We start from the raw sequence: 19,797 nt of genomic DNA, 5'->3' as shown, positions 1-19,797 counted from the left end.
TCGAGGGAGCATTTTAATTATTCAACATTGTTGACAAAGTTTCAGCTGTGACTGAGCCACACAGACAGGGACAGAGATACCGAGAGGGAGAAAGAAAGAGAGAGAGAGAGTTAGCTAGCGAAAGCAATATGATTTGCTGCTTGAGCAGTCAAAAGTTTTCGGGGCACAAAAATTGTGTCTACAACACAACACAACACAACACAGCACAAGAGCAATCTGCGGCAATGTCAACAGCAACAGCAACGGCAACAGCAACAGCAACAATATGTAGTATAGTAACTATGTGCATATAGATTTTTGCATATTAACTTATTCACATATTTTTTCGTTCGCAAATTCTCGTCTCAATTCACTTAAAAATCCATCAGCAGCAGCAGCAGCAGCAGCAGCAAAGGGAAAGCCGTTTCTTTTGTTCAGTTTTTTGTCTCACAGTTTTTAACTGTGCAATATTCCATTTATCGACCTGACGCGAAGTCCTTTTCCCCATATCGTCCTGTAATTTAATTCTTTTACAGTGACCCAAAAGCCACAGCAAACGGCCGCAACTGATGTCGATGTCGATGTCGATGTCCATGTCGATGTTGAATGTTGCTGCCTGGCTGCTGTTGTTGGCTGCTGTTGCAACTGTGTGGCAGCAACAGTGTCAGCAGCAAACGATGACGACGTTCAGCTAAGTGAAGCGGACTCTGCCACCCATACACACTCACACATACACACACACACACACACACACACACACACACACACACACACACACACACACACACATATGGAAACAGAGTGAATGGCGGCTCGTTTGGTGGTTGGTTGCCGCCGCCTGCCTCACATGACTGAAATTTTTTTGGACGGCTCGCTTCAATAATTCTGTTTGCTGTCGCACACACACAGACACAGACACACACACATGCTCCCACACAGACAGAGGCAACCACAGAGAGCAATACGTGTGCAGCTAGCATATTTCGAGTGGCTTTTGTGGCATTGACGTCGACTGTTTGCAAAAGACAAAAATGCCAGCAAACTGCAGTCCAAGGCGACAGCAACAACACAACACAAAACAACAACAACAACAACTGCAACAACAACAACAACAACAACAATGTGTTGCTGAAAAATTACAATGCAATTGTTTGCCATTGGCACCCAGTAAAAAGACGACGGCAAAGTCTGCGAAGCCAAAAGTCGACCAGAACCGGAACCGGATCCGGGACCACATAGAGCAGACATTGGCCAGGCCAAAACACACACACACACACAAGCACACATACATATGTACATAGAGAGCGGGGGTCAACGGGGTCATTATCGATTTAAAGTGCTGCCACTTTTATTATCAACTAATTGAAACTGTATTCCACTCACTCAAAGTGTTGCCTCGTTAGTGATCGACTGGCACAACTACATCTACAACTACAACTACAACTACACATAACTGCTTTATGGCGACTCAACTCGACCCGAGACGCCCCTTTTAACTTGACTGCCATAAATTACGAACGATTTTTTTGTTTGTGTTGAGCAACATTGTTGAAAAACAAAAACACATAGAAGGTGAACTATCATTTAGCTTATTGAAGAAATCAGTTTACACAAATAATTGCATTTAAGCCATATTCATTCATTAGTGAGTTGTATGTAAATTGTTAAGCTGACTTCACTTAAAATAAAACTGATAATAAATAATAAGGGAATATACAAAACATAGCCTTCGGTATATTTTAGTATTTTTGCGGTGTATTTTCACTTAAGAAAAAGTTCTTAATAAACATGATCAAACTTATATTTACATTTTTCATGCATAGTTTTTCATTTAATGTATTAAATGTATTAAGATGAAGTAGGAGCAAAAAATTAAGGAAAATACTAATTTTTGTTATCATGTTATTCCTTAGAAGTATACAAACATTTTTAATTGATGTTAGTTATAGTTATAGTGGTTATATATTATATAATATATATGTTTGTCGAACTATTTTTGTATTTTGTATTTTATGTTTTGTTATTATAATAATATCATATTATTAACAATTTAATCTTAGTTTATGTTTTGAACTTATTCAAATTCTTCATTAGAATTCATTCATACTTTCGTCATATTTTTTGAAGTTCAAGTCGAAGTTATCTAAGGAATATTTTTGCATTGCAAAAAAACGTCTAATGCAATTGGATGTTAGTTGCGTTGGCTGATAATCTGCTATATTTTTTCACTCTATTGTATATTTTAAATTTTCCGAATATTGTATTATTTTTGTGGTATATTTTGGTATAGTTTTTTGGTAAGATTTTATTGAAAATGGATAGCAAGTAACTTTCTAACTTGTTTATTTTGAATTTATTGTACTTCTTTAACAGAGTAAAGAATTTAAGGCATATTTATATTCACATATGTATACATTCTTATGCAAGAATACAAGTATAATGGAATTCAAATAAATGTAAGCCATATACAATAGAATTTAAGAAAGTCGACGGCCTCATTGAAGTGATATTCGAAAGAATTGAAATTTATGTTTATTTATATTTTTCTTACTGCTTAATAAAGCATCTTAAAAAAAGAGTTATATTTGTTTGTACAAACCACATAGAACATTCAATGGACTTTTTTGAATAGCTTTTAATGCATTTTTCATGCGTGCTTTATGCTTGATTTAGCAATTATTTTAAGCAGATTCTTTTGTGCCTCAACTCATCACTTAACTAATTTGAGTTTTCATCACATTGTGTGCGTGTAAATGTGTGTGTGTGTGTGTTTGTGTCACGACACGTGTCCAACTCCACTTTGCACGCAGTTACTTAAAAATGCGTGTGTGTGTGTGTGCCATTTTTTCACACACATTTTCAGGCACGCACTCAATGTGCATATTTAAGCACATGAGCCGCAACAATTGTGAGTTTGCATGTGTGTGTGTGTGTGTGTTACCCTGGCAACCCTAACCACTAGCGACCACCCTCCATTATCATCTGTTCTCCCCCTTTCCCTTCCCCATCCCGTCCGCTCTCCCTCTTTCTACCTCACCGCAGCTGCTTGGCAGCGGACCGAACAATGAAGCTTTTGTATGCGACATCGCGTTTGCCTTTTTGTTGCTGCCACACACACACACACACACACACACACACACACACTCATGCACACATATATGGGCATTGTTTCGTATTGAACCAAGAAGCAAAGAGAAGCGAAGCTGCTGCTGCTGTTGCTTCTGTCTTGGCTCGGCGTTTTCGTTTGCGCTTCAAATCTAAGAATAATAGCTGCCTTGATTACATTCACGCCGCTTTATGACAAACGAAAAAAACAAGGGATACAACAACAGCAACAACTACAACGTCAACAATGAAAATAGCAACAGCAACAATGAGATGTTGCACAGTGCAACAAACTCATCAAATTAAATTGGCGGCGCACAAATTTGTGGCAAAAACAAAGCATCACATTGTGCATAATAAATCACAAATTTGTATAAACTTTACTGCTCTACATTATTAATAATATCGCCTGCATTTTAAGTTAGATAATCATACTAGATGATTTCTATGACTATGAAACTGAACTTTTCTTAAGGTAGAAAATTATATAAATATAAATAATAGCATTAAATTTTTTATTTACAATTTTTTATTTAAACTTTTATTTTGACCTCTATAGTATTTCTAGCATAGTTGTTCAAAGATATACCAAATATGGCCTTCGGTATATTGCAGTAGTGTGTGGTGTATTTTTGGTATATTTTAGGAATAATACCGCATCGTTTTGATTTTATTCAAAATCGATAGTGGCTAGTTCAATAGTAAGTTCAATAGTAATAATAGCATGAAAGTTTTGTAAGCTGACAATCTGGTATATTTTGACCTCTACGAGTATGGTATTTTTCTGATGTAGCAGTTCAGCGATATACCAAATATGGCCTTCGGTATATTTCAATAACTTTTCGGTATTGTTATTTGGTATATTTTAGGAATAATACCACACAGTTTCGTTTTTATTCAAATGATATGGTGTATTTCTATATGTAGTACTTTGAGAATATACCAAATATGTCCTTCGGTATATTTCAGTATTTTTGCGATTCAATATTTGGTATATTTTAAGAATATTACCACATTGTTTTGCTTTTATTCAAAATCGATAGCGGGTAGTTCAATAGTAATAATAGCTTGAAACTTTTTTAAGCAGACAATCAATATATTTTGACCTCTGTTGTATATTTCTATTTGTAGTACTTCAACGATGTACCAAATATGGCCTTCGGAATATTTCAGTATTTTTGCGGTATAGTTGAGAATAGTACCACATTGTTTTCGATAGCGGGTAATTCATTTTATTTAAATTTTCCTACTGCCTTTGCACCACTGTGCAATGTATGGCAGCGAAAATGAAAAGAAATGAAATTAAGTGGCATGTTATTCTTTGTGTGTGTGTAGGTGGCCGGAACGTGGCAAGTGGCAAGCGGCATGGGACATGTAGCATACAACACAGCTCCAGCCATCAGGCATCAAGTTAAGCCCACTGTTAAGGCCTGTTAAACATTTCAAGTGTTAATTGTGTGCGAACAACAACAACAGCAACAACAACAACAGCTGACAGACAGACGGACAGACAGAGAGACAGGCGAACAGACAGCCAAGACAGCTATCCAATTTGTGGTAGAGAGGTGGAGGGGAGGGCCAGTCGCTGTGATTTGTACAAGACTCACTTGCCACATGACTCGCAAGTCGATCGCCTCTTGAATGCAATGAGCGTTAAGTGCAGTTGAGCCTGGACGCTGGATCAAAGGACGACGAAGCACACACACGAAGCTGAATTGGAATTCAATTATGCAGCAGCAAGCGTGGGGCAACAAAAGGCAACAATAGTCATACAAAAAGGCAGCAGCGTTGGAAATTTTAATAATTTCTTATGGTTACTTCCGCCTGCCACTGCTGCCACATGCTACGCTGCCACTTGCCACTGCTGCTCCCAATGGCAAATCAATTTGCGCTTTACATAAAAATCAACAAAAGACTTCGTCAACTCGTGTGTGTGTTTGTGTGGGTGAAAAGCTCTTCGAAAATCACAGCACATAACCCATTAACCCCACGTTGCCCAACTACTTACAATATAGTATGCATAGGTTGTGCTCGGCGGTGAAGGAAGAGGAGAAGGTGGAGAAGTAATGGAAATGTAGCAAGCGGCAACAAAAGGCGATTTTCATACAATATTCTTTGGCTGTCGTTGTCATCATCATCGTCGTCGTCGTCGTTGTCGTTGTTGCTGCTGCTGCTGCTGTCGCATTTACATAATGAATTCATATGTTTAATAAAATCTACACGTGAACATGAATATATATACGCCGAGCACACACTCACACACTCACTTACATACACGAAAGGACAACGGAATCTCGAATCTGAATCGCTTAAAAAAAAAAGAGAAAAAGAAAGAAAAGAAATGGAGCAAGTGGAAAGTGTTTGCGACGCTTTGTCTCCTTTCTCCCCCCTTTTTGCCATTTTTTCATCATTCTCTCGCATCATTTCAATAGTTTGGCTGATGACAATGATGCTGCTGATGACTGCAGAGCTATGTTACATACTTTATATACAAGTGATAAAAGTGTTTGACAGGTGTGCGCGTTTGAGGGGCGCGTCCTTGTTTTGTTGGCTCAAATTAAAATCATATTATGTTTGCATATATTAGCACGCAAAGTGCTTTAGCATGTTATCAATAAGTGCAGCACATCAAAAGAGCACATATTATCATCAAATGTGCATTACACATGTTTCAAGCGCAAATTGAAATTGTTTGTGCATTGCTTTTTTCTGAGTTTCAAAATAAATCATTTTTGCGATATTAAGTAAATTTAGTGTAGGAAATAGAAATTGTGTTTTGCAAACATTTGTTTGTTCAATTAAAAGTTTTACCGTCTTTATCTTTACATATTAAATTGAAATTGTGTTATATAAGCAATTAGTATTGTTAAATCTAACATGTAGGAAAGCTACAATCCAATGTGTTCTACACGCAAATTAACGCAGTATTTATTTTAAATTATACTAAATTAATGTACCGAAAAAATACAAATATGCACCGAAGGATATATTTGGTATAACGAATATATATTAAAACATACCAGATTGTCAGATATACTAATATATACCGAAGGTTATATTTGATATATAAATATACTATCACTTTCAAAATATACCAAAGTGTAAAAACATACCAGATTGTCAGATATATTAATATATACCGAAAGCTATATTTAGTATATCGATATACTACCACTTTAAAAATATACCAAAGTGTAAAATATATACCAGGTTTCCAAATATAATTGATATAATAATCTTGCTTAATTTGTTGAACTTTCTTAAGTTTGCCACCTGCGCACAAATTGCCACGATAAACACACATTTTCTATTGGACTGCATAGTCTAAACAAAGTCGCATAATTCACTTGCTGCTTTTTGCCAAATTATCGATATTTAAGAGAAGAGAGAGAGAGAGAGAGAAAGAGAGAGTGGGAAAGTTGCAAAAGCCAAATAAATTTTTGCGCATTAACCGAGCAAAAGTTTTTCACAAATTTTCCACCACAAAACTGTCGAGAGGAAAAAGTTTAAATGACCCAATCTCTAAAAATACACGACAAGTGTGGGAATGCGGATGCCAAAGAAGAAGTAGAAATGGAAGTAGAAGTAGCCGTAGCCGTAGCCGTAGACGTAGAAGGAGGAACATGGGAAATGATAACAAAAACAGTGCAATTGTACATGAAAAGCCAAAAGCTATGTGTTGCCATGTGAATACTTATTTTGGCTACTGTGGTCAAAGAGACAGAGGCAGAGAGATGGGATGGTCTCCTGTTTTGAAGCTTGTTGTGCCCAAGCTATTTGGAAACTCGGTCAAGTTGTTGCCAAGCACACACACACACAATACCATCCAATTGCCAATTGTGATAAATTGTACTTTTAAGCAATTTAAACCCAAAAAAAAAAAAAAAACACTTTGAAAGAGAAACAGAGAGCGAGAGCGAGAGGAAGAAGAATGAAGCGAGCCCTCATCAAAGTCAGTGTCAAGATACCAAAAAGGTTGACTCTCAAAATTCTCTGAACTGCCGGCTAAGCAATACCCTGTAGAGAGTTAAATGGACGGGGGGAATTATTCATAAAATGAAAGTCATAAACTATGAATAAGCTGCTAACTTTGATAAAGGACTAACTGTTCTCCCTGTCAATATATTATTTTTTTTTTTTAATTTTTTGCATACATATTTTACCATTTCATATTTAAGCTGTAGTTAATTTGAAATATTTGTTGTATATTGTCAATACAATTGAAGTTTCTGTAGTTTAAGTTGTAGTGAATTTTCTTGGTATTAAAGCAATCTGGTATGTTTAGATTTCTATAGAATATTTTGAATGTAGTATATAGATTTAATCGCCAATTCTGGATTGTTAGAACTTTATAGCTACAGAGCATTTTTCCAGCCAGCAAACTCATCGCTTTTCAGATTTTGGATTTCGGGTATGTAAAACTACTTTACTAATAATGCCTCAATTGTGTAGCATTTTGAGGGCTGAGCTCGTCGCCGGCTTATTGCATAGGGTCTCATCTCATCTCTCTTTCTGCTGATATTTCTGAGGGGTTGCTGCTCGTAGGTGATTTCGGGTTTCGGTCTCCGTTTCAGTAGCTTTTACATCCATTCTTTTTTTTCTGTTGTCGGTTTTGTTGGCTCCACATATGTATACAAAATATACAGATGTATGTATGTTTGGCATTACCCTAGTTAAGCGTACGCAACGCGTCGTCCAAAAGCATTTTTCCCATTTGGTTCCTGCTGCTGCCTTTTTTTTTTTTTGTTTTGTTTTTGTTGCGTTTGGTCTTGTTGTTTTTGGTATCTTGAGTATTAATCCTAATTGAAGGGAAATCCCTTGATGGACACGCACAACCAGTGAGAGGGGGGTGAGAGAGAGAGAGAAAGAGAGTTGGAGCGGTTAAGCGGTAACCCTTTTCTTTTTCTATTCTATTCGTATGTTTCTCTTTTTTTTTCATACTTTTTTTCGTTTATGTTCCTACTCTGGGACTGCCCGAGTTCGTTAGTTTTGCTATTTTATGACGCTTTGTGTTTTCTTTTCTATTTTTATTCCTTCGTTTGCTCTCGTCTCGCCTTTTTCTATTTTTTTTTTAAGCTATTTCAGAGAAGTAGCGCTTAAGGAAATCTGCTGTGAAAGGTTGTCCCACATGTGACTGAGTCTCCGAGTGTGTGAGTATGTGTGTGTGTGTGTGTTCGTTTGTGTGTGCCTGTGTGTGTTGCAAGGATTGCCAACATGTGGCGCAAGATAAATGCGAGGCGTCTCAAAATTAGCTGCGTCTATCAGTTAGTCTCACGCAACCTTCTCCTCTCATCTGGTCTGGCAGCTTTGCTCATAGATTTACACGATATGCGAAATGAAAATTGTTTGCAGCAGCAATTTTAAAGCTTTAAACCTAATATATAGGGCGACAAAGACTATAAAAAGTGTTTTTCATAAGTTCGTTATGTTTTCACACTATATAAAAAAGAACGCAAATTAAAAGCGTTCGACTTCAGTAAAAGCAAAGTGGAATTATCCTTTAATATAACCATGATATGACTAGAATTTATTCAATAGCTATATGCAGTATAGCAATATACTAAAATATGTAAAATATACCATAAAATGCAAAGGTATACCCAATTCTTATAAAGTGTAAAAGGATTCTCAATAGCAACCAGCTAGGCACAATACTAAGCTGGCTGCTAGAACACTCACAAGTGTGAAAAAAGTAAATATTATATTGATTACTGGCTGATAAACGGGTGCATGTTGAAAATGGTATAGTAATATACTATTAATATGTAAAAAATACCATAAAGTGCAAGAGTATACCAAATAAAAGTGTAAAAGGATGCTCAATAGCAACCACCTAGGCAAAATACTATGCTGACTGCTATAACACTCACAAGTGTGATAAAAACAAATATCATATTGTTAGCTGACTGATAAATGACTGCATGCTGACAATAGTATAGTAATATACCATTTTTATGTAAAATATACCATGCAGTTGAAAATTATACCTTAGTGTAAAAGGATTTTCAATAGCAACCAGCTAGGCACAATACTAAGCTGACTGCTAGAACACTCGTGACTAAGGTAGAAACAAAGATCATATTGTAAGCTGATTGATAAATGACAGCATGCTGACAATATTATAGTAATATACTATTTTATGTAAAATATACCATAAAGTTTAAAAGTACTATATACCTTCGTGTAAAAGGATTTTCAATAATAAAAAGCTAGGCACAATACTAAGCTGGCTGCTAGAACACTCACTAGTGTGCTAGAGACAAAGATCATATTGTTAGCTGCTTGATATAAGACTACATGCTGACAATAGCTCAACGCTACAACTAATGACACAGCTAATTAGAAGAATAAGAACTGCATGGGACTTAAACCTCAGAATTGCAGAAAATGCCTTATTTATGTGGGCAGACAATAGCTCATTCATTGCTTGTAACGTGCAGAATATGAAAGCAAAAGTGAAAAGCCAAGTACAACAAAACAAGCACACACACACATAATAAAGCTCGCCTATCGGATACCCTAAAGAAAAATCTTATATTAATAAAGTACACCTTATATATTCATTCTTTCTACATTTCATCAGCATCTATATCTATAATTTTCGTTTTTTAATTAAAAGCCAGACGAATTATCGAAACTATACAACTTAATATGTTTGCTTTGCAGGGTATAAAAAATGCGCAAATAGACATTTAATGATTCCCCATTGTCATTACATAAAGGTGGCTTATAAAAACATTATTTCACAATGGAGGTGTTGACGCTGTGTATGTGTGTGTGTACGGGTGTGTGTGTGTGTGTGATGCGTGTATTGTATAACAGTTGCAGGCCATGCGGGCTGCTGCTGCTGCTCATTTGTTGGCTGCCACAGCTCCCAGAACGAAGGCATTTCATGGCGACTAACGAGCAACCTGGGCATAGCTAACTCAACCTTTCTCCCTCCCGAAAAAAAAGAGAGAAAAGAACAAACACCTCCTTTTACTTTAGCACACACAGAGAACGACACAGTAAGCAGTCAGGCAAGTAAACAGGGATTGCCTTCACATCGACCCCTCATGTGTACATGTAATTATTTTTAGGTGTGCATAATTTCTACCCGGGCATATTTCGGCTCGGGGTATACGACACATTAAATAATTGTCAGCTGCTGGTGTTGCGTAGCCAGCCATAAAAATGCCATTGATAAGGCCAATAAACAAAGGCAAACACTAACACACACACACACACACACACACACACATTAGATGCCACCCACAGAATTCTACATTTTTATAAAACATCAAAGCGAATAAAATGGCGTTGATATTGCATTTGTCATAGAGCAGTTTTAACGGAGGGTGAATTTGTGTAGGAAGCTAAGATAATTGTGTTATAAGACGATATAACATATAATCAAAATAATCAATACATAAATAAGATTAACTTCAGAACTGCATTTAAGTTTTGAGTTGTTCGGCTTTTAGGTTATGTTGACTTTAGTTGCACATTTAAGCTGGTCACACTTAATGCAAACTCGCCCTTTTTATTTAAACTTATACCAGCTTTTCCTTCAAGAAGTTCATCAATGTTCTCTGCTTTCATTTAATAATCTTTTTCTACTTCTGTTCCTTTTCTATTTCAATTTTCTGCTTAAATATAAGTCTGCATACCACAAAAGTAAAATAGATCGTCGTCGCTTGTTATCTGGTCACACTGCGACTCAATCAAACATTTTCAAAGGACGCTTAAGACTCCACTTGAATTGACTTATAAAATACAAACGCAAAAAGTATTTACTATAAGCTTAAATAAAAGCTGGCCACACTGTTCCTTAACTAACAAAAAGCCGCTGCAATCAGCTTACGCAGCTGGTCACACTGGCAACAAACTCAATAAGTATTAAAAATATGAGCGCGCTCTAGTTTATTTTTATTCTTTTTGCATTTTTGACTGGAGGCACTTGAAAAAAAAGTTGCTTGGGTGATTCGGAGAATACTTTAAACTTGGCCTCAACTTGATAACAACTTTCGAATTGTTGTTGTCTGGCAAATTCGATTTAAGTTCGGTTTCCTTTCAGTTCGGGGTTCGTCTTGTGTGTGTTTTTTTCTTCTCTTTCTTTCGAGAGGGGGTTTTTTTTTTTGTTGGTTTTTGCCGTTTTGCCTTTGAGCTCGTCATTCGTTTATTGCGGCAAAGTTTCTTGTGCCCATTTCTTACGGTTGATCTAATTTGTGGGGCGCGCGCGTTTATGACAAACGTTCGGCAAATCGAAGCAAAACTTTGATTGTGTGTGCTTTGCTGCCACACACACACACACACACACAAACGTGGCTTAGAATGTTGCAGCAGGAAGGCGGCAGGAAGGAAGGTAGGCAAACAATGAAATGTCTGCATATTTTGGCACATTATTCAAATTGCCATTATGCACGCGTCTTGCCCAGGAAAGTATGCCAACAGCCAAATTGCAATGGCAAATGGCGAATAGCGAATGGTAATAGCAACAGCCGCATTCCGTACTTGCAACAGAACCGTTTCCCGCTGTCCGCAGTCCGTAGTCCGCAAATGTCCTGCTGTTGTCCTGGCCGTGGCTTTGCGGCACATTATAGCGGCCACAAATGCAATGCAGCAGCAGCAGCAGCAGCAGCAGTGGCACCACCATCGATATGCATAGTTAGTGCAGCAATTGCAAAAGCAGCGATAGCCCGACCGACATCAAGGGCGGCCGCGGCAATGCGACACAACACACACCGTGCAACAACAACAGCAACAACAACTACACAAAGGTGTGTGTGTGCGCAACGCTTTTCGTTTCGTTTCGCTTTTCGTTTAGTTTCGCATCGTTGCCATTGTTGCCACACACACGTGGAGTGTGTCGAGTTCATTATCGCTAATAAAATGCAACCGGCCAAAAAGCCCCAACTATGTATGTCATGCCTCCCCTTAAACTTGCTCTACCTATGTGTGTGTGTGTGCGAGTGTGTGTGTGTGAAGATAACCTCAAAAACCGTTAGGCTGCGTGCGTAGGGTTGCCAGGTTGCCAGGTTTGCGCCATCACTCATTAGGTTCGTTCGTTTGCTCGCTGCGGTGCATTACAAATTTAAATTGTATGCATGCCACAAACACAACAAAAAAAAATACTATACTTTACAAAAAATACTATATATAGTAGTTTTTATAGTATTTGCATACACAAAATAAAAGAATCAACTTGTCGCATATTATTTATGGGTCGCTTTTTCCTGCACAACGCAATGCGACGCAAGGCTTAAAAATGTTAAGCACACAAAAAGCGTTTCAGCCTTTGTTTTTTTCTCCATTTACTTGGCTCAAGATTTATGACTACGGTCAGTGGATAGGCCAGCGACAAGCATTGACTAGACAGACAGACGGAAGGACAGACAGACAACTTGACAAAAACCTCCAACTAAATACTGACTTTGATTAGAATTTCGAATGTAATTCGCAAAGCTGCAAATAATTTTACGTATCGATTCGATGAGTTCTAAAAATGAAAACATGAAACGGCAGTTTTCTACAAAAAAAAAGTAAATTACATTTTGCAGCCTCGTAAATTGCTTGTCATCGTTGACTAGTGCTTTAAATTAAGTATTTCCATTGCATTTGCTCTCAACATCATATGAGACACAATTTGAATAAAAATATTTTCATTCATTGAACACTTTACCAAAAAAAAAGAAGAAACAAACAGTTAAACATATTATAATAACCTTAAGATGATAAAAAGTGTAAGAAATATAGTATATCAATATACCAAATATTACCTCCGGTATTTTTTTGTAATTTTTGGTATACGATTTTGGTATATTTTTAGAATAATTTTGCACTGTTTTGCCAGAAATATCGAATCCAATACTTTTAGGTTGAATTTAAAGCAGTGTGATGGAATTTAATTATAAGACAGTTGTTATTGGTGCATTAAAACTATATAAAGGTATTGCATTCAGGTGCCTGTAGCGTCGGTCACAGAACTTAAAACTGTAACTTCAAAAAAGATTGCATCAAAGTATCGATACTTATTGACAGTGTGACCAGGGTTGACAGATGCATATCCAACACAATGAAATCATTTAAGAAATCCATCAAATAAATCCCACTTTTGCTAATGCAATAAGTACTTTAAGTTATATCAAAAGAAAACAAGTAAGAAAGCTACAGTCGAGTGTGGTCGACTGTGAGATACCCGCTACCCATTTTGAATAAAAGCAAAATATTGCGGTATTCTTTTCAAAATATACTAAAATAATATACCATAAAAATACCGAGGAATATACTGAATTTTCATTTGGTATATTGATATGATACTACACTCAGTATATACTAAAGAGTGCAAAACATACCAGATTGTCAGCCAAAGCAACTAAGACCCTTTCTAAGTAGGCCTTTTTGCCCATACAAAAGTATTTCTTTAATCACTTCAATTCATTTCAGTTTTCATATGATGGCAACCAAATTTTCAGAAATCACTAAAGTCATTATTGTACGATATATAGTATGCCAAAATTCGCAGCTCTAGCTTCAAAATTACGCTTGTTATTCGATTTTTGTCATTTGCGGGGGCAGAAGTGGGCGTGGCAGCTGACGCTGATCAAGAATATATATACTTTATGTGGTCGGAGATGCCTCCTTCTACCTGTTACATACATTTCGTGCTGGCACAAAGTTACCCTATGGGTAGAGGTTATAAAAAAACAACTACAGCCAGCTAATATCAAGAATTTACAGCTTTGATCAATTGCTGACTTATCAGTTGAGGAACTGATAGTCAGAATAGCGAGAGGAATTGTGAATTCGATTTGTTGCTTCGTTGCATTTAATTGCAAGTCGAACTAGGTTCGTTTTTTGATAGAGATTAGCTTACCTTGCGCAGCATATCGTCGAGTGAATCGACGTCGAGTCCGGCGTAGTTGTTGTTGAATTGACTGGAGCAATTGGACGAAGTGCTCGTGTATCGCTTGCGACGGCCGAGAGCAGGTGAATTGACCAGCGAGCTGGGGCCACTGGAGCTGACATAGCCCAACTGGGCGGCGGCCATCAAGGGGTACAGCGAATGATGCGCCGGCAAGTGTGGCACATGCCCCATGGCTGTCACATGATGATGCGACGAGGCGGCGGCGGCGGCGGCGGAGCAACAAACGGCCAAACAAGCGGCATTTGGCGGCGTTGAAGGTGCCGAAAGTTGCTGTTGTTGTTGCTGCTGTTGCTGTTGTTGTTGTTGTTGTTGATGCCGCACTGTGGCAAGCGGCGAAGGCGGCGCCGTATGATGCAGCTGCAGCGCATGATGATGATGATGATGCGGCGCATGGACGCCATGATGCAAATGATGATGATGCAAATAGCTCGCCTTTGCCGGCGAACTGTTGCTCGACGAACTGTTCGAGGTGCCAGCGGTCACTGTTGAGTCTCCTGTTGCAGTTGCTGCTGCCCCGGCTGGATTCAACGTTGCCGTTGCACTGCCACTTGCAACAGCGGTTGCCACGTTTAGCTCGGCTGCCGTCGTGGCGCTGGCATCGTGCGACATTTGGCTGTGTGACGAGTGACGATGATGTTGCATGTCCACTTTTGTTGCTGTTGTTGTTGCTCCCGTTGTTGTGGCATCCACCAGCATCAGCGTTGTGCCCGCCGCATCCATGCCCAAAAGCAAGCTTATTTCGTTTTCTTGTATTTATAATTTATATTTTTAATTGTATTTGTTTATTTGTTACTTGTGACGCTGCATTTTTCTTTTTTCTTTTTTTGGTTTAAACACTCAAGTGTGGCAGCTGCGAAAAAACGAGAATTGTTGCATTGAAAGTGTGCAAAATTTATGTTGCATGCATTTAGGCGTCGCCCACTTGATTAATGACTCCCCGGGGAGTCTGCAGCGTTAACCACAAAATGCGTTGCAACGGCAACGGCAACTGCAACTGATTGTTGTCATTTGACATTTGATGGGCGCAAATCGAATCGAAATGACAAGCGCCATAAAGCAGACAGCAGACAGGAGACAGAAGACAGAAGCATAAATTAATGCAATGCGATTGCAATTGCATTCGCTAAATAAATAAATGAATGCACACAAACTCATCATAATAAATGAATGCGAAATAAACACGCACAGCACTGCAAAATACCCTAATTCAATCAAATCTGCATTTACAGGGTATCAAAGCAAATTGCTGTTAATGAATGTGCTTCACGTATCTGATGCACAGATTAATTAGATTCGCTCTAATTGCACTTGATACAAGGCAATGGCGTCATTTGATTTCTATTCATGGCAATGAATAACAATAAACAATAATTAGACACAATAAAATAACTAAAATGCACTTTGAACCACACAACTCAAATAATGGAAATAAAGAGCATTCATTTGCATTTTGTAAGCGAAAGGCGAACAAATTGTCAGAGAAAGTGAATTGAAAGCCACAAAATATTCAACTAAATAAGGACTAATAATAAATATTGCTTATATGTTGAATATATGTATACAGAATAATATCAAATAAATATCAATTTCTGTACATTGAATTTGTGCGCAAAATGAGCTCAATAAATTTTATATAAATTATGCTGTTGCCACAAAACTAATGAGCATAATAATTAAAGCTGATTATACATGAGTTTTTGTTAATATTTTATCAGTTGCTTCAACTGTTTTTTTAAATTGAATGCAATGATTTTGTATTGAAAGAAGAAAATCAAATGAATATCACAAAATTTCAATTTACTGCAAATCGATTTTAATTACTGCAATCATATTAATAAAAACGAATGTGCTCTGAATTTAATAAAAATAAACAACAAATAATTTATAAGAAAAATATTAATTTTACGCATTTTAGTATGCAAAGTGCATCCAATAAATTGTTGGCAAATTATATTATAAAATATGATATATAATTAGTCAATTAGTCAAATGTGAAAAATTAATTTAATATACATAAGCGAATTTAAATTAATCGAAATGAATAAAGCAATTTTCAATTTAGGCTTTTTTGTTTGCAACGAAACATATAAGTGATAAATTACATAAAATAAATAAAGTATATTAATTAAAATCGATTAGTTTGCAGTAGAAAATTTATGAATTTCTATTATAAGCAGCAGTTGGCTTTTAAAATTAAATAAAATCAATTAGAATTAAGAAAATATTATTTGGCAGAAGCCCAAAATAAAGGTTGTACAACTAGTTGTATAACATTTGTTTAGAATTGCCTTCAAATCTTGTAGGTAAATAAAAAAAATACCTAAAAAAAAAAATAATAATAATAATAAAAATAATCATTTTCTGGTATATATTATTATTATATTAAAACGAACACAGTTCCGAATTGCAATGAGATGAGCTAGATTGACTAAGGCCTTTAGGCTAATACATATTATTATACATTATTTGTACAAATTATTGTAAATCTTTCATAGAAAATTGTCGCAAAATATCGTAAATAAAAAAATATACTAATTGATGAAAATTCATTTCAATTACAAAATGACTTAAAGAAAATATTATGTGTAAGCCACATATAGTAAATGTTGTACAACAAGTTGTATAACTTAAGTTAAAAATTATCTTTTAAATCTTTTAAATCAAAATTAAATGATATTTCTGATTATATAATTTGTACAACGTATTGTGAAACTTTCCACAAAAATATCTCGTAGATAAATAAATAAAAATAAATGCAAGAAAATAAAAAAAATATAATATTTTCTATCAATTGTTCTATTTAATTATTACAAATATTTTTTTGTCATAATAAATCTTGTGCAACTAGTCGTATGACTTTCATTTTAAATATTCTACTGGATTAGTAACATAATGATAAATAATAATATAAACACGATGTTTTATCGCACTAACTTGCTTTTTAAATGAAATGAAACTAATTGGAATTGAAGAAATATTAAAGGAAATGAACTCTTTGAATAACTCTTACTTAAAATGCTCTTCTAGACAGGAAAATGCAGAAGAAACTCAAAGCTCAAGTTGCTGATTATGAATGGCAATGCGCAATTAATTGGCTGGCAAATGAATCGATTGAGTTTTGCTAATCAAAAAAGTCGCAATATTGCTTGATTGTTGTTATGGTTGCTGCTGCGTTGGCTGTTGATGTTGCTGCTGCCGTTGTTTATCATGCTGCTGTCACACACACGCTTGAGTAGAGAAGATGCATAGAACGTGGCGCGTTGGCAACATTTACAACAAAGAGCAATCAATCCTAGAGCATAAATAACTCAATTTCCAGCATTAGCTATTGACTAAATGCGATGCTTCTGCTGCTTGCTGCTGCCTGGCATCAATAAATAAGCGCTAAGAGAGAGTTAGAGAGAGAGAGATTGGACACTGGACACTGTCTGAATATGCTGGAAAAATGCTGCGGCATTCGAGCCAATTAGTGATTGGCAACTTCTCTTTTTAAAGTGTAAAAAACTAGTGAGGAGTAAAGAGTAAAGAGTGAGGAGGTAGTTTATCGAGATCTAATTTCAAGTAGCAGTCGAGAGACGACGACGACGACGACGACGAGTCGAGTGTAATTCGACACAGCAGCAGCTGGAGATGGAGACGGAGACGGAGATGGAGACGGAGATGGAGACGGAGATGGAGGCGACACCAAAGTGCCAGGCGACATATTTGGCAGCAGGCAGCAGGACATGTCTGCATTGTTGTTGTTGTTGTTGTTGTTGTTCAAGTTTTGTATCGTCCATTTAACAATGTGTGCCACAAAGCACGATGATGATACACAAACACACACACACACACACACACACACAGACGAAGAGGTGCTTAACATACGAGCAGAAGAAGCAGCAGCAGCCAGACATTGCTGTTGTTGTTGCTGCTGCTGTTGCTGCTGTTCTTGTAAGGACAAGCCGTTTTGGAATCTATATGGCCAGGCCATAATTCACCAGAGATAATATACATATGTCTGGCTGGCTGGCTGGAGCCTGGACTTTATGCAATTGCTCTGCACGCACAGCAACAGACACGACAGACAGTTGGGCATATTAATGACACGCTGCCTGAGTTGCAGCTGGCTTAAAGTTAGCCAGCTTAAAGTTGCGTGCTGCATTGACTTTTCACCAAAATACAACAACAACAACAAAATAAAAATGAAAACAGTATGCTGTGCCTTCCGCTGCTCATCAAATATTTATGACCACACACACACACACACACAGGCATACGCATATTTTTCTTTTGGAAATACATCAAATATGCTCGTGTATTTGCTTGGCTGCGCCAAAAATTATGCTACAAAAAAAAAAAAAACGAAAACAAACAAAAAACGAAGCAAAACTGAAAACAAACGCAACGCAAAATGAAAAGCAAACAAAACTGGAAACTCGAAACACAAGCACATAAATATATATATATCGAATGTATATATATATGTGTAGAAATATTTGCGAAGAAATCGCGTTTGGCGGGAGGCTTCATTCTGTCTGCCATTTGTTTTGGAGCTCTCAATTTGGCCGTCAGCAACAATTGCTTATTGCAATCTAGATTGGCTATCAATACTCGTTATGCACGTACTTTAATTATGCATTTGCCTTTATTGTAAATTGATAAATATATTGCACACACACTCACACACGCACTTGCAAAAAAAAATATATAGATTTCTTTATATTAAATCAATGATAAATAAATCGAATTAAAGTCGACTTTTCACTTTTTTTTTTTTGTCGCGCATTCAGTTTCAGTTTCTGTTTTTATATTAAATTTGTGAGTTTTGGTTTTTTTGGTTGCTCCAAATTCGACAAATTTCACATTTCACGTTTCACACATTTCGCATTTCGTATTTCGTATTTCGCACAATTCGCGCACGACATGCAAAAAAGAACCGGGCTAATGGCCAACGAGCGAGCGAGTTGCCGTCGAGAGCACGCAACGCGTTACACAGCCAAACACAAACTGATTGCCGTGTGCCGTGCCATGGTTGTGATTTACCGACAACCGACAACCGACAACCAACAACCGACAACACAGCAGCAGCAGCAGCAAGCGAAGTCCACAGTTGTATAGTCAGTGTCGTACACATACACACACACACACACAACAAGGAAACACACACACACACACATGCACACTCTCATGGCTCCACTCACTTGTTTGTGAGCCAGCACAGCTGTGCATTGTGCGCATGTGTGTGTGTGTGTGTGAGTGTGTTGAAAGAGCATCAGCCTCACATCGTATTTGTGGTGAGTGAAATTTCCCTATTTTCTACTTTCAGCTGAGATAATACACGGAATACGAAATACAGGTTGTCAAGTCCTTTTATCCTAACGCTTTATACTCTGCGTTATTATCTATTAGCTATCTACTGTTTATTTCAACATACGGATGCGACAATACTTACACAAATTTTAAAAATATATAAAGTGTATTCTTATAGCTCTGGATTAGAATTATATTCAGATCTAAGATTGATTTTAAGAACTTTTGTGTTTTACGATAAAATGTAAGACTTCTTTTATTTTTGCAGCTATCTCAAAACACAAAAATAATTCCAATATAATTCTTAGCTCAATGAAAGTGCTAATCAAGAGCCATAATATTCATCTTTACTCAAAATTAAAAATGTTTTGATATATATTTTTTTTCGGAAGCGACATTTACGCCAAAGAATAATCCATATATAATTTTCTAATAAACAAATGTAAAAATTAATTTTAAATTTTTCTAACACTTTCTTTTTTTTACCAAATTTTAAATAAATTAAACTACAAAGT

General features: G+C 36.7%; 1 protein-coding gene across 10 annotated transcripts in view; it reads right to left on the bottom strand.

Annotated features, from left to right (window-relative positions):
• Window positions 1-19,797, bottom strand: part of LOC133849420 (uncharacterized protein CG43867) — a 184,522-nt gene that overhangs the window by 111,155 nt on the left and 53,570 nt on the right. Inside the window, exon 1 of one of the 10 annotated variants that reach the window (XM_062285490.1) lies at window positions 13,940-14,829. The exons of 7 other annotated variants lie outside the window; for them this stretch is intronic. In XM_062285490.1, coding sequence (XP_062141474.1) covers window positions 13,940-14,710 — 771 coding nt within the window. In that variant the 5' untranslated portion in view covers window positions 14,711-14,829. Of the gene's footprint in view, window positions 1-13,939; window positions 14,830-19,797 lie in introns of those variants that run through there. 2 more of the 10 variants (XM_062285494.1, XM_062285496.1) reach the window with 2 other exon arrangements.

This window comes from Drosophila sulfurigaster, chromosome X (genome assembly GCF_023558435.1).
Source record: "Drosophila sulfurigaster albostrigata strain 15112-1811.04 chromosome X, ASM2355843v2, whole genome shotgun sequence".
NCBI lineage: Eukaryota > Metazoa > Arthropoda > Insecta > Diptera > Drosophilidae > Drosophila > Drosophila sulfurigaster.
The sequence above is the reverse complement of the archived record's forward strand: the minus strand, read 5'-3'. Positions and strand labels throughout refer to the sequence as shown.